Source organism: Mesoplodon bidens (genome assembly GCF_964165515.1).
Source record: "Mesoplodon bidens genome assembly, chromosome: 4".
Lineage (NCBI taxonomy): Eukaryota > Metazoa > Chordata > Mammalia > Artiodactyla > Ziphiidae > Mesoplodon > Mesoplodon bidens.
The window spans coordinates 143,054,435-143,067,913 of NC_138160.1; the positions used below are offsets into that span (position 1 = coordinate 143,054,435).

Genomic DNA, 13,479 nt, shown 5'->3' on the forward strand with positions numbered 1-13,479 from the left:
GTTACTAGATGGGCCCAGGAGCTATGCCTGCACCCCTCTCCGCCCTCCAACCCAACTAAGCTTGCCCAGCATCTCATCAGCCAATGCTGATGCTGTGACCACAGCCTGGGTCCCCACCCAGCTTGGTGAGGGTTGAAAGGTAGTAGCCCAGGCTGGCCTGTAATCGGGGCCAACTTCCTGGAGGAGGTGGCACAGGCTGAGTATGAAGGATGAAAATGGGACTGGACAGCAGGGGTGCTCAGGATCCAGGCCAGATGCAGGAGGGGATGGAGCACACAGGTGTGGGCTGTTCATTATCCCCCACCCATGGGGACACCCTGGAAGGGTCATGAAAGAGTCCCCAGCGTCTTGCTTCCTTTGAAGGAAACTAGTAAAGTGAGCAAAAAACAGTTGAGCATCCACCAGGTGACTCATGGCCCACCACCTCCCCCTAAATCCTGGAGAAGGATCATTTCACAAACATTAACGGAGCACTTGCAGTGCACCAGACGCTATCCTAGCCACTGGAGATACAGTGGTGAACAAACCAGACGTACGGAACTCTCGGGGCTGAGGTTCTGGCTGAATTCTGCTGAACTTGTAATGTGGCCTGTCCGGAAGTGGTGGTGGCCCCCAGCCCACAGGCCTTTACTCCCCGCGGGGATGGGAAGGTCTCAAGGCAGCAGTTAAGAGTCTGTTCGATCTCAGAACCCCCTTCTGGTGCCTTGCTCTACGTGAGGGCACAGGCAGCACTCGCACTGGCTGGAGATGTCAGGCCCCTGAGGGTACCCACCTGGCACTTAAGAGTCTTGCTATAGCCAGACGCCAAACACAGGGCTTGGCATGCAATAGTTGCCCTATAAATAGTGGCACCTTTTTGGTTCCGAGGGTGCGGCTAACTGTCCAGGTTTGGCGGGGAAGGTGGAGTAGGACCCGGCGCCTGGATGGCGGGTCCTAGGAGCCAGCGAAGTTGATGTGCGCACGCTCCGCCTTCCGAGAGAGGTCCCACCCCTGGGGCCCTGGCCTCGCCCCCTGCGCCCTTTCCGGCGCCGCCTCCGGTGCTCGCGGCCAGCTGAGCCCCGGGAGCGGCGGTGATCGCGACTGCAATAGCATGACTTTGGAGGCGATCCGCTACTCGCGGGGCTCACTACAGATCCTCGACCAGCTGCTGCTGCCCCAGGAGAGCCGCTATGAAGCGGTGGGCTCGGTGCGCCAGGCCTGGGAGGCCATCCGCGCTATGAAGGTGGGGCCGATCGGTGGGACCGGGGTGGGGGGCTTCCCGTGCCTGCAGTCCCTGACGCCCCCATTTCCCCACCAGGTGCGCGGCGCCCCAGCCATTGCGCTCGTGGGCTGCCTCAGCCTCGCCGTGGAGCTGCAGGCGGGCGCCGGGGGACCCGGACTTGCCGCGCTCGTGGCCTTCGTGCGCGACGCTCTGAACTTCCTTGTCACCGCCCGGCCCACCGCCGTCAACATGGCCCGTGCCGCCCGAGACCTGGCCGACCTCGCAGCCCAGGAAGCGGAGAGGGATGGCGCCACGGAGGAGGCGGTCCGAGAGAGGTAGAGGGGCCTTGTGCCAAGTGCTGCTCTAACCGGCGGCTATTCATTCTTTTTTTTTTTTTTTTTTTGCACAACGACCCATGTTACAGATGGGGAAACTGAGGCAATGTGCTCTTAGTCCAGTGCCACACAGGCAGGGCTGGGACTCACCACCGGGCAGCCTGGCCCCGAGATCCTTGAACTCAATGCCCTGACTTTGACCTCCCTGAACGTCTGCAGCCCTTGGAGGCCCTTTTAAGTGCCACCTCATTTACCTAGTTTTTGCTTTTGAAGAATTTTGTTTCTAGCCCTGGTCCTCTCCCTGCTCTCTTCCCACTCTCTCCCTCCCCTCTTCCCACTCTCTCCCTCCCCTCTTCCCACTCTCTCCCTCCCCATCTGCTGCACAGATACTTTCCATGTTCCTTAACCCCCACCAGGGTCCCTTCTGCCTCAGGGCCTTTGCACACACCATGTCTGCAAGCCAGGTATCCATCTACTTAATCTCCTCTCCTTCAAATTTCAGGTTTGTGCCTTCCCCACCCCCCATTCAATACAGCTCATTCCTGTCCTCTGTCTCCTGACTCCGCTGCCTTTTCCTTCACTTTATTGTCTGTTCATCACCTACCTGCCTCCCCTACCTCAGTGTCAGCTCCATAGGAGCAGAGATTTTTGTCTTGTTCACTGCTGTGTCCCCCAGCCCCTGACGCACAGGAGGTGCTTAGTAAATGTGTCTCCAGAGCAATTGGAGTTACAGTTAGGTGGCTGTGGCAGAAGGGTCCAGCCCCACAGCTGTGAGAGGCTTTCAGCAGGAGAGCTCCAGGAGAGCAGTGTTGGGCAGGGACGAGGGGCTGGTGTGGGCCCTGAAGCCTTGTGACCTGTGCTCAGAGTCCCTTGTCGGCCCCAGAGTGATCCGCTGGACCGAGGACATGCTGGCAAAAGACCTCCGGGACAATCGGAGCATCGGGGACCTGGGAGCCCACCACCTCCTAGAGCGGGCAGCACCCCAGGGCGGCAAGGTGATAGTGCTGACCCACTGCAACACTGGTGCACTGGCCACTGCTGGCTATGGCACAGCCCTAGGTGAGCGGGCATCCACCGAGATAGGGGAGGGCCCTTTTTGGATGCAAGAGAAAGAAACCCAAACCACTTTATATACCCCCCAAAATGTGAATTTATTAGTTTTTGTACAGAAACACTCAGGGGGTTGGCTTCAGGTATGACTGGATCCAGAGGCTCAAATAATAGCATCAGGGTCCATCTATCTGTATCCCTAAGATCTGCCCTCCTCCATGGTGGCCTCATCCTCATGCTCCACTGGTCGGCCAGGGTTCAGATCACAAGGAAAAGAGCCTAGGGTCTCTATTCCGACAGTGTTAGAAAAGCCTCTTTGTATCTCGGGGGCTCTGATGGAGTCATCTGTCCATCTAGGATCAGTCACTCGAAAGGCCTGGCCTGTGCCATGTGCCTAGAAAATGGGTGGGGGGAGTTCCCTGGCAGTCCAGTGGTTAGGTCTCGACACTTTCACTGCTGTGGCCCAGGTTCAGTATCTGGATGGGGAAGTGAGATCCCACAAGCCGTGCGGTGCAGCCAAAAAAAAAAAACTTAAATATTTTTTAAATAAAAATAAAGTTAAATTAAAATTTAAAAAAAAGAAAGTGGGTGGGATGTGGACTCCAAGAGGACTGAGGGGTAGGGCGTAGGCCCCTAAAGAAAGATTAGGGTAGCTGTGACCAGGACCAGGGGGACTGGGTCCTGGGGTTCAAGGCAGCAGATTCCACTTGATCCTAAATTCTCCAGGAGGTTTCCCTACCTGCCTAGGTGCCACCCTTGTGCCTGGGGACTGAGGCTCTGATGGCAAGACATTCATTCATTCATTCACTCAACAAATATCTATGCTTAATAAATGCTTATCTACTGTGTACCCCATCATTCATACATGCATCCATTCCTTCAGTCACTCAACATTTATTAAGCACCTACTGTGTGCCAAGCACAGTTCTAGGAGTTAGGGACCCAGCAGTGGAGAAAGTAGATCAAATCTCTGCCATCAGGAGCAGGAAAATAAGAGGAACAGACACAGGAACAGAACAAATACGTATGATGCATTTGAAGGTGGTAAGTGCTAAAGAGAAAGAGTAGGGGTTGGTGGTGTGAGGGTTGCTATGTGAGATTGAGGAATCCCGGAAGACCTCATGGAGAAGGCATTCTCTAAACACATTTGTACCAGGCAGAGAGAACAGCCGCTGCAAGGGTCTGGGAGTGGGACTGCATGGTTTGGAGAACCATGCTGCTAACCAGTGGGCTGCCCTGCCCATCTGTCCCTTTGCATCTCATCCTCCTGGTGGGCTGGGCCCCACAGGTGTGATCCGCTCACTGCACAGCCTGGGCCGTCTGGAGTATGCCTTCTGCACGGAGACCCGGCCCTACAACCAGGGAGCCCGGCTGACGGCCTTTGAGTTCGTCTACGAGCAGATCCCCGCCACCCTCATCACCGATAGCATGGCGGCAGCCGCCATGGCCCACTATGGAGTGTCAGGTCAGCAGGTGGGGGGTGCCCGTGGGCAGGGCTCCAGGCATCCAGGACCCGGTGGTGACTCCCGGCATCTCATTCCCCAGCTGTCGTCGTGGGAGCCGACCGCGTGGTTGCCAATGGCGACACGGCCAACAAGGTGGGCACCTACCAGCTAGCCATCGCCGCCAAGCACCATGGCATCCCCTTCTATGTGGCTGCCCCCAGCTCCTCGTGTGACCTCCACCTGAAGACGGGCCGGGAGATCATCATTGAGGAACGTCCTGGCCAGGAGCTGACCCATGTCAGTGGGGTCAGGATTGCGGCACCCGGTAAGCCATCCGCTCAGAGGGGGGCACCATAGGCCTGGGCACCTCTGTTGAGGCACCCTGACCCCTTCACAGGCAGCAGGTGGTATTTGGGGTGTCATCAGCCTTCTGGGGCATAAGCTGCTCCTTCAAGCCATATTTTAGAGCAGACACGTCTTAGAGGTCAGATTCAAGGTCAGAAAATACAACTAATGAGTTGGGAAGCCTTGAGCGAATTGTCTTGCTCTTCTCCAGCTCTGTTTTCTCACCTGAATAAGAAAGAAGAGTACCACCTGGCCGAGTGCTTATGAAGAGACAGATATTCCTCAGCTTCCCCACACTTCCTGGCTGTGTAGCCTGGTTGCCTAAAATTCATCCCTAAGAGCCCCATGAGCTGTTTTCATGACCTACCTCATATACCCCAGGCAGTTCAGTGTAATTAACCCATGTGAAGTGGAGAACAGTGCCTGGACCTTAGTGCTCGTTAAATAATAACAAGTATGATCGAAAACCTTTTATAAAAAGGACCAGTTAGGGATAGGGAATTTGGGACTGACGTGTACACACTGCTATATTTAAAATGGATAACCAACAAGGAGCTACTGTATAGCACAGGGAACTGTATTCAATATCCTGTGATAAACCATAATGGAAAAGAATATAGATAGATAGATAGATAGATAGATAAATAATAAAAATAGATAAATTAATTCTGAAAAAAAAATATTTTCTCGTTATTTGTTTGGTGCCCCTGCTTTCCTGGAGGCTTAATTATTTAACACTGATCAAAACCCATAAGACCATGGAAAGCAGAGTTGACAACCCACCGTGCCCCTCCCCCCAGGAAAGCTGGGTAACACGGGCCAGGTGCAGTCTGGGGACCCCAATACTCTGTTCTGGCCAAGGATCACAGGAATGCAGACCCCAGGAGAACAGGTCTTTCTTCTGATTTTTCCAAGAGAAGCCTTACGTTTGTTATGTTTGAAAGCTCCCACGCTTTGAAAGCTGGCAGCTAATTCAGTGGTCTTAAAAAACTGTGAACCAGAGACAACAGAGTTTGCAGCCTCTTGTGTAAGATTGTTATTCATTCAGCAAATATTTTTGAGCACCTGGCCAGTGCCAGGTGACATGATAGGGCCGGGGAAACAGTAGTGAAAAAAGACATAGAAGTCCCTGCCCTCACAGAGCTCACAGTCCAGTGGGGAGACAGACAACAAACGAGATAAATAACAAAATTCCAGTGTATGTTAGAAGGGGGTAAAGGCTGAGGAGAAATAAATGAGGCACAGAAGGATATGGGAAGTGTCTGTGCAGGGGGTGGATTAGACAGGATTATCAGAGAAGTTCTCACTGAGAAGGTGATATTTGAGAAAAAACCCGAGGCCAGTGAAACATCAAGTCATGTGCGTATCTGAGGGAAAGCATCCAGGCAGAGGGCACAGCCCCTGCAAAGGCCCTGGGGTGGATTCTTGGAGTTTCCTAAAGAGATTCTTGGAGCAGGCACAAGTGGGTGGATGTATATAAGACTTTGAAGGCTTCTTCTTAGACAGTGACAATCCAGGAATGTAGGGGGTCTAAATTCATTACTGGTATCAAAAGCCATGCCTTCATGCACTTTTGGGGTGAGGATCTCTAGATTCTCAAGGATTGCCCAATCCCAAAAACCACTGTGAGTGAGACAGGTGACAATAGCTTGAGAACTTTCACTGAGCCTAATACCTGCCTTTCTTGCCTCCCCCCTCTCCCCTGAAGGAATTGGGGTTTGGAATCCTGCCTTTGATGTCACCCCCCACGACCTCATCACTGGCGGCATCATCACAGAGCTGGGTGTCTTTGCCCCTGAGGAGCTCCAGGCAGCCCTAGGTGCCACGGTCACCCTAGATGGACCCCAGAAGTAACCAACCTAGCTGTCCATATCCTGCCCCCATTATTTTTATAATAAACTTATTGAATGGCCTGCCCAAAAGCTGACCTTTTTCCCCCAACCACAATTCTTCCCAGAACAGAGAAAGCAGACAGGGCCTTTGCATGGCTCTTAAGATCCCAGCAGCTGAAGTCAAGCTGCCTGAGTTCATATCACAGTTCCACCGCCTTTTCTTTTTCTTCCTTTTTTTTTTTTAAATTTATTTATGTATTTTGGGCTGTGTTGGGTCTTCGTTGCTACGTACAAGCTTTCTCTAGTTGTGGCGAGCGGGGGCTACTCTTCATTGCAGTGCGCAGGCTTCTTGCTGCAGTGGCTTCTCTTGTTGCGGAGCATGGGCTCTAGGCTCTCAGGCTTCAGTAGTTGTGGCACGCGGGCTCAGTAGTTGTGGCTCGTGGGCTCTAGTGCGCAGGCTCAGTAGTTGTGGCGCACAGGCTTAGTTGCTCTGCAGCATGTGGGATCTTCCCAGACCAGGGCTCGAACCCATGTCCCCTGCACTGGCAGGCAGATTCTTAACCACTGCGCCACCATGGAAGTCCTCCACTGCTTTTTCTGTTGTGTGATCTTGGCCAAATCACTTTACCTCTCCATGCTTTGTTTTCCTCATTTACAAAATGGAGACAATACTAGTACCTCCCTTTTTGGTTGCTCTCAGGGCTGGAATTAGGGTGACACCTCAGGTGCAAAATTTTAGAGGAGGACCTGAGAACCTCAGTAGTCAAGATGAAGAATAGCTTCATGCATTATTTTTGAAAAATCAAAACTAATGCAAAAACAATCCATGGTGAACAAAATATAAAGATATTAAATAGAATGAAACCCTGACCTTGCATATCCTGACCCTACTCCCTTCACTCCTGATACCAGCCCTCGTTCCAACAAAACTATTTACAACATCAAGCAGCCAGTCCACAGGCTGTAGTTGGACGATTTGATTTTCTTTGTATTAAAATATTATTTTTGAATGTTGAATATATTTTTATCTTGATAACTGAAGTTCGGGGCACCCCTTATTTATTTATTTTATTTTGGGCTGTGTTGGGTCTTCGTTTCTGTGCGAGGGCTTTCTCTAGTTGCGGAGAGCGGGGGCCACTCTTCATCGCGGTGCACGGGCCTCTCAACTGTCGTGGCCTCTCTTGTTGCAGAGCACAAGCTCCAGACGCGCAGGCTCAGTAGTTGTGGCTCAGTTGCTCAGTTGTGGCTTAGTTGCTCCGCGGCATGTGGGATCTTTCCAGACCAGGGCCCGAACCCGTGTCCCTGCGTTGTCAGGCAGATTCTCAACCACTGCGCCACCAGGGAAGCCCGGGGCACCCCCCCCCCCTTAAATTTTGCACCAGAGTGCCTCACTTGCCTGACCGTAAGTCCTAGACTTGAAGTTTATGTATAAAGAGCATAAAACAGCATAAGTTTTACAAAGCAGATAAGCACCCAGTAAGTGTTAGCTTATCATTATAACCTTTACTTCGAAATTTTTGCGAAAGGCTGGTTATCATCGACCGTCGTGGGTAGTGGTCACTTTAACTCTTTGCCACATTGTATCCCGTGAGCCATTGCGCCCTCCGGCCCCACTGTATCCCATCGTGCCCTGCGTTTTTCGTCTGCGACCTCCCACAGCCCCGCCTCTTCCGGTGCATGGCTGATCATGGCGCAGGGGCAGCGCAAGTTCCAGGCGCGGAAGCCGGCGAAGAGCAAGACAGCGGCGACAGCCTCGGAGCGGAACCGGGGCCCGAGGAAGGGCGGTGAGGAGCGGGCCGGAGACTGGGGGGCGAGGTGGACCCGAGGTTCTCCGGCCTCACGAGAGCGCATCTCTCCCCAGGTCTCGTTATCGCACCCAAGAAGGCTCGCATCGTGCAACAGCAAAAGCTCAAGAAGGTGAGTTCGAGCGTGTGAGAGGCCCGGGATGGAGAACTCCCAGTGCTGTGAGCTTCAGTTTCCTCCCTTGTGCAGTGGGTACGGAAACATTACCTCCCAATCAGTGAGCCTCCTAAAGCCACGAGTGGCGCGCAAAATGTGTTCAGCACACACTAGCTGCTTTCGCTGAAATTGTCCTCGTTAATAGACCTCGAGAGGGAAGGCAGCCTGGGAAGGGGGTTGAAAACCCCAGCTTTGCAAGAAGACGTGCTGGGAGCAAAGCGCAGTTCCATCGACAGCTAGTATATCTTCACCCTGAGCTTCTTTTTTTTTTTTTAATATATTTTCTTTTTTTTAATTAATTAATTTATTTATTTATTTTGGGCTGTGTTGGGTCTTTGTTGCCGCGCATGGTCTTTGTTGCGGCGAGCGAGGGCTATTCTTTGTTGCGGTGTGCGGGCTTCTCATCGTAGTGGCTTCTCTTGTTGTGGAGCACGGGCTCTAGGCGTGCGGGCTTCAGTAGTTGCAGCACGGGGGCTCAGTAGTTGTGGCTCGCAGGCTCTACAGCGCGGGCTCAGTAGTTGTGGCACACGGGCTTAGTTGCTCCGCGGCATGTGGGATCTTCCCAGACCAGGGCTCGAACCCGTGTCCCCTGCATTGACAGGCGGATTCTTACCACTGTGCCAGCAGGGAAGTCCCACCCTGAGCTTCTTAAAGAAGAAATGGTTGTAGTGATAGCACTTTTCTCCTAGAGTTGAAAGGATTCAATGCCATAGGACACCTGTAAAGCCCTGAGAACAGCACAGGGCTGAAATAAACTTTTTTGTGGTTGTTTTTAAGTGTAGCTTTTTGGTGTGCAGGTGAATAGGGGTGATCTTATAAAGAAGTTGCAAAGAGATTTTTGTTAAGGTTGCAAAGAGAAGTTACAAAGAGATCTGGTGGAGTCAGACCTGAATTCTAATTGTGCAACACACACTAACTCACCCTATGGTCTTGAGAAAATTGTCCAGAGCCTCAGTTTTTTGTTTTTTGTTTTTTGTTTTGGCTGCACTACACAGCTTTCAGTAGTTCCCCGACCAAGGATTGAACCCCGTGCCCCCTGCAGTGGAAGACGGTATCTTAACCACTGGATCGCCAGAGCCTCAGTCTTCTTCGACCTGGGTACCCAGCAACCTGCTTACCTCCATGTCTCAGCCGGAGGGGGAAAGTGTCTTATGGGCATCTCAAGCTCAGTATGTCCCCCCACTGTGCTCCCTGACTCCACCATGATTCTGCCACAGTCTCTCCTTCCAAATACTCGGGATTCCCCCTTTCTCTCACATCCAGGTTGGATCTCGTCCTTTTTGCCTTCAGGATTAATCTAGAATCCACCCACTTCCCACCTCTCTGACCCCCCAACCTGGTCCCGTCCCATCATCTCCCACCTGGACCAGGGCAGTCACATCCTCCCAGATCTCCTGGCCCTGCCATTCCCCATAGCAGCCAGAGGGCACCTGTGAGCACCTGAGTCAGGGCACTTCCCTCCTCTGCTCAGGACTCTCGGTGGCTCCCACCTCACTCAAGAAGAGCCCAGGTTCTCCCCACAGCCCACAGGACCCGGCACACTCTACTCCTGTCTTTTCCCTGCCCTCACCTCCTCCCTCCCTCCCTCCAGCCTCACTGGCCCCTTAACTGCTCCTTGCCCCACCTCAGAACTTTTGCACTAGCTGTTTCCTCCGCCTGAATTCTTCTCCCAGAAATCTACACGGCTTCCTTCCTCCAAGTCAAGTCTGGCTGCAAGCGTTGCTTCTGAGCAGCTATCCATGATGGCAACCCCACCCCATCCCTTACTCATCATCCCTTGTATTCTTTTCTCCATAGCAGCACTTGTCATCTGTCACCCTTCAACAGTTTACCAGAGGGACTTCACTGGCGGTCCAGTGGTTAAGACTCTGCACTTCCACTGCAGGGGGCACCGGGTCCGGTTTGATCCCTGGTTGGGGAACGAAGATCCCACATGCCACTGGGCGTGGCCAAAAAAAACTGTTTACCAGAGTTTGTCACTGACAGCTGTGTTGTCCACACGCTCTGAATGTCAGCTTCATGAGGGCAGAGGTTTTTCTGTGTCTTTACTGTTGTTTCCCTTGTGCCCAGGCGTGTGGTGACGGTCACGGTTGTCATGGTCATTGGAACTCATAGGGCAAGGGAGCAGTTTAGGTAATATGATTAAACTGTCAGTTTCGGACCCAAACACTTGGGTTCTGATTCCTGTGCCTTGCCTGCACCCCTATTTCTGAGAGCCCCAGTTCACCATTAGCAAAGCAGAGACAAGGGGAGGCTACCCGCCTGGAGGCTGAGGCTGGAGACTCTGGGCATGCTGGCTTCCAATCTCCCATCACTCCCATGATTTGGGAATCCTGGGCAAGTGCCTCCTCACTGCATGTGCCTCAGTTTCCCCAGCTGTAAAATGGAATTTGGCGGAGGTTTAGAAGCTGAGATCCAGAGATGAGAAGGGGTTTTTCGGTGTGCAGTGCTCCCAGAGTATGGGGCAGAAGCAGGACTTAACCCCCCCCCCCAGCCACCAGACTCTCAGGTGTTGTTTCGGGGGGAGTTGCTGATCCAGCCCCTTGTGAGCTCACAGGAGAAAGGGCAGCAGACCAGGCCCTCCCTCCCGCCTCAGGTCCCAGTCTGATTGTGCCATGGTTGCTCCCTCAGAACCTGGAGGTCGGGATCCGGAAGAAGATCGAACATGATGTGCTGATGAAAGCCAGCACCAGTCTGCCCAAGAAGCTGGCACTGTTGAAGGCCCCCACCAAAAAGAAGGCAGCAGCCCCCTCCTCCACCAAGACGCCTTCCTAAGGATGCACCCCAGCAGAGGCCATCACCGCAACCCTGTCTGTGCTCAGACCTGTGCAGGGAGGAGAGGCCGTGCTCCCCAGAGCCTTGGGTTGCGCCTCAAACTTTACTGGGGGCCTGGCCTGTGAGCACGTGATCAGGTCAGAAGTGCACTGGCTGGCTTCCCAGGGTGCCATGGCCAGGCCAAGCACAGGCCAAGGCCAGGAGGATGCCTTCACCAACTTCCTGTGTCCCCCTCCCCCCTCCCCACATCCTGTCTCCACTGGTTTAACCCGGAGCAATAAACCTGACTTTGTCCTTCCTCCCACGGTCACATGCTTCTGTGAGCGGGACGTGCTGGGGCCTGGGGCCCGGTGCCCCGACCAGGTCATCCCCAGCAGTTTCCACAGGAGACTAGCCACATGCCAGGGAAGGACGAATGGGCTTCTGCACCTCCAGCCTGGGAACCAGGGGAGAGTGTTCTTTCCTCCTGCCTTGGGTGACTCACCTACATACCCTCCACGGACATGCCTGTGTCACCCCCTCTGCCGGAGACCGGCCAGGCAGCCTAGGGAGTCACTTTCCCATCTGCAGGACAGGTACTGACACCACCTTGTAGAGTCAAAATGCCGATTAAACCAGAATGTGCTTATAAACTTCTCAGTGCCACCTCAATCTTTAAAAAAAGTCATAAGTCATAACAGCAAGTATGGAGCACTGCCTGTGGCCCAGGCGCTGCTCTGCTGCTTTCTACACATCACCTCAGTCCTCATGATGCCCAGGTCAGGTCACGTTAACATTCCAGAACAGGGACTTGAACCCGGCACTGGCGGAGCCCCAGTACGTGCTCTCAGCTGCCCATCTGCTGCCTCTCTTAACAGACAAAGTTTCTGTTCTGTTCCATCCTGGGCTCCCCTCCCCTAAAATATCAGCTGTGCCTGTGGGGTCGGCCAGGAGCTCTGGTCTGAGGTCCTTCCTCCCTCCCTCTGATGGGGGGTGGGGAGCAGGTTCCAGCTCAGGGACCAGGCAGGCAACAGTCTGGGTGGTGCTGAGTCTCTGTCTTTGGAGGGAGGTGGGAGTGCGGTGGCTGTTCCCCCGAGGTGGGTGACTGAACTCCCAACATTTTTTAAAAAGCAAGGGACAACCACTGTGGAAAACAGTTTGGTGGCTCCTCAGTAAGTTCAGGCTGGAGTTACCACGTGACCCAGCCGTTGCCCACTAGGCACACACCCCAGGGATCGAACACAGACTCAGCATCTCGTACACATAGGTTCACAGCAGCACCAGTCACGGTCACCCAAAGGTGGTAGCAACCCAAATGCTGCCAACAGATGACTGGATAAGCAAAGTGTAGTTTATCCACAGGATGGAATATTATTCAGCCATAAAACAGAATGACACAGTTCACCATGGGTGAACTTGGAAAACATTCTGAAAGAAGCCAGACACAAAAGGCCACATAATGTGTGATTCCATTCATGTGAAATGTCCGGAAGAGGCAAATCCATAGCGACGGTGGTTCTCTATGGGGTGCCAGGGACTGGGGGAAGGGGCAATGGGGAGTGACAGCAAATGGGTATGGGGTCATCTTTGGGAGGTGATGAGGTTTTGAAACTAGATAAAGTTGGTTGCAAATGTTGTGCATGTGCTAAATGCCACTGAATTATACCCTTCTAAATGGTGAATTTTCCATGTGAGTTTTAATCCCCGGAAGAGGCAGGAAGGGTAATTTCACATGCAAAAAAAAAAAAAAGTCCTGATTTACATCTCAAAAACACAGGAATTGTGGCAGCAGAGCCCTAATTTGATGGCGAGACTTCACGGTTTGGAGTTGTCTGGGGCCCAGGGCTCAGGGTTTCTGTTAGGGGGAGGAGAGGGGCAGGGGATGGGGCCCAGACCCGGGACTGGAGGGCAGGGCTGCCGCTTGGCTCTGTGATGCCCAGAGTATACCGTTCCTTGAGCCCCACCTACGGGACCTGGACCCTCCTGCCATCTGCCCACCTCACAGCAGTCTCTCCCCTAAGCAGACAGCGAGTGACTTCTGCCCTTTGATATGGAGTCGCTTTGCACGTTGGGTATTTATTGTGCGCCTACTGCATGCCAACCTCTGGGCTAGGTCGAGCTGAGAACTGACATTCTAGTGGGGAGAACAGAAAACAAGGAAGCCCCAGGCCGCCCCCTCCAGACCCCCGCCTCCACCCAGTCCCACCCCCTGGCCTTTTGCACCTCCTGTTCCTTCCCCCTCCCAGGTGTCACCTCAGAGAATCGTTCTCTGTCCCCTGCTCCTGGAAGGGGTCACTCTGTGCCACTCTCATCCGTTTTCTACTTTGCATCTTTGTTGTGTCTCCAGCACCTGGAACAGCGCACAATAGTTGCTCCACGAACAGGTGTTTGTTGAGTGAAGGAAGGAAGGAATTGTTTCTTTCTGCAAGGAACATTTTGCATCTCAGTAAATCAGTTCTGACCATTCAAAGCACCATCTCTATACAACACGCCCTTCCCTTCCGGGTTAGCTGGTTCATAACAGCGTCTTTGAACTATTTCACAGCTCCATCCATGAA

At 53.1% G+C, this 13,479-nt stretch overlaps 2 protein-coding genes across 6 annotated transcripts; both read left to right on the forward strand.

Moving 5' to 3' along the window:
* Positions 1–99: 99 nt before the first annotated feature.
* On the forward strand, positions 100–7,423 carry MRI1 (methylthioribose-1-phosphate isomerase 1). The gene is made up of 6 exons (XM_081233082.1): positions 100–1,222; positions 1,298–1,536; positions 2,420–2,595; positions 3,875–4,051; positions 4,132–4,356; positions 6,085–7,423. The coding sequence occupies exons 1-6, from the start codon at positions 953–955 to the stop codon at positions 6,228–6,230; spliced, it is 1,233 nt and encodes a 410-aa protein (XP_081089208.1). The 5' UTR covers positions 100–952; the 3' UTR covers positions 6,231–7,423.
* Positions 7,424–7,473: 50 nt separating this feature from the next.
* Positions 7,474–11,241, forward strand: LOC308616719 (leydig cell tumor 10 kDa protein homolog). 5 transcript variants are annotated; one of them, XR_014015748.1, is made up of 5 exons: positions 7,474–7,992; positions 8,070–8,125; positions 9,163–9,265; positions 9,965–10,300; positions 10,799–10,921. XR_014015748.1 is itself a non-coding variant. In XM_081233085.1 (5 exons), the coding sequence occupies exons 1-4, from the start codon at positions 7,896–7,898 to the stop codon at positions 10,280–10,282; spliced, it is 372 nt and encodes a 123-aa protein (XP_081089211.1). In that variant the 5' UTR covers positions 7,482–7,895; the 3' UTR covers positions 10,283–10,300; positions 10,799–10,921. The 5 variants fall into 5 exon arrangements, 2 of the variants coding, with proteins under 2 accessions (XP_081089211.1, XP_081089212.1); XR_014015749.1 differs by having other exon boundaries at positions 7,475–7,992; positions 9,163–9,336; XM_081233085.1 differs by having other exon boundaries at positions 7,482–7,992; positions 9,163–9,336; positions 10,238–10,300.
* Positions 11,242–13,479: the final 2,238 nt, after the last annotated feature.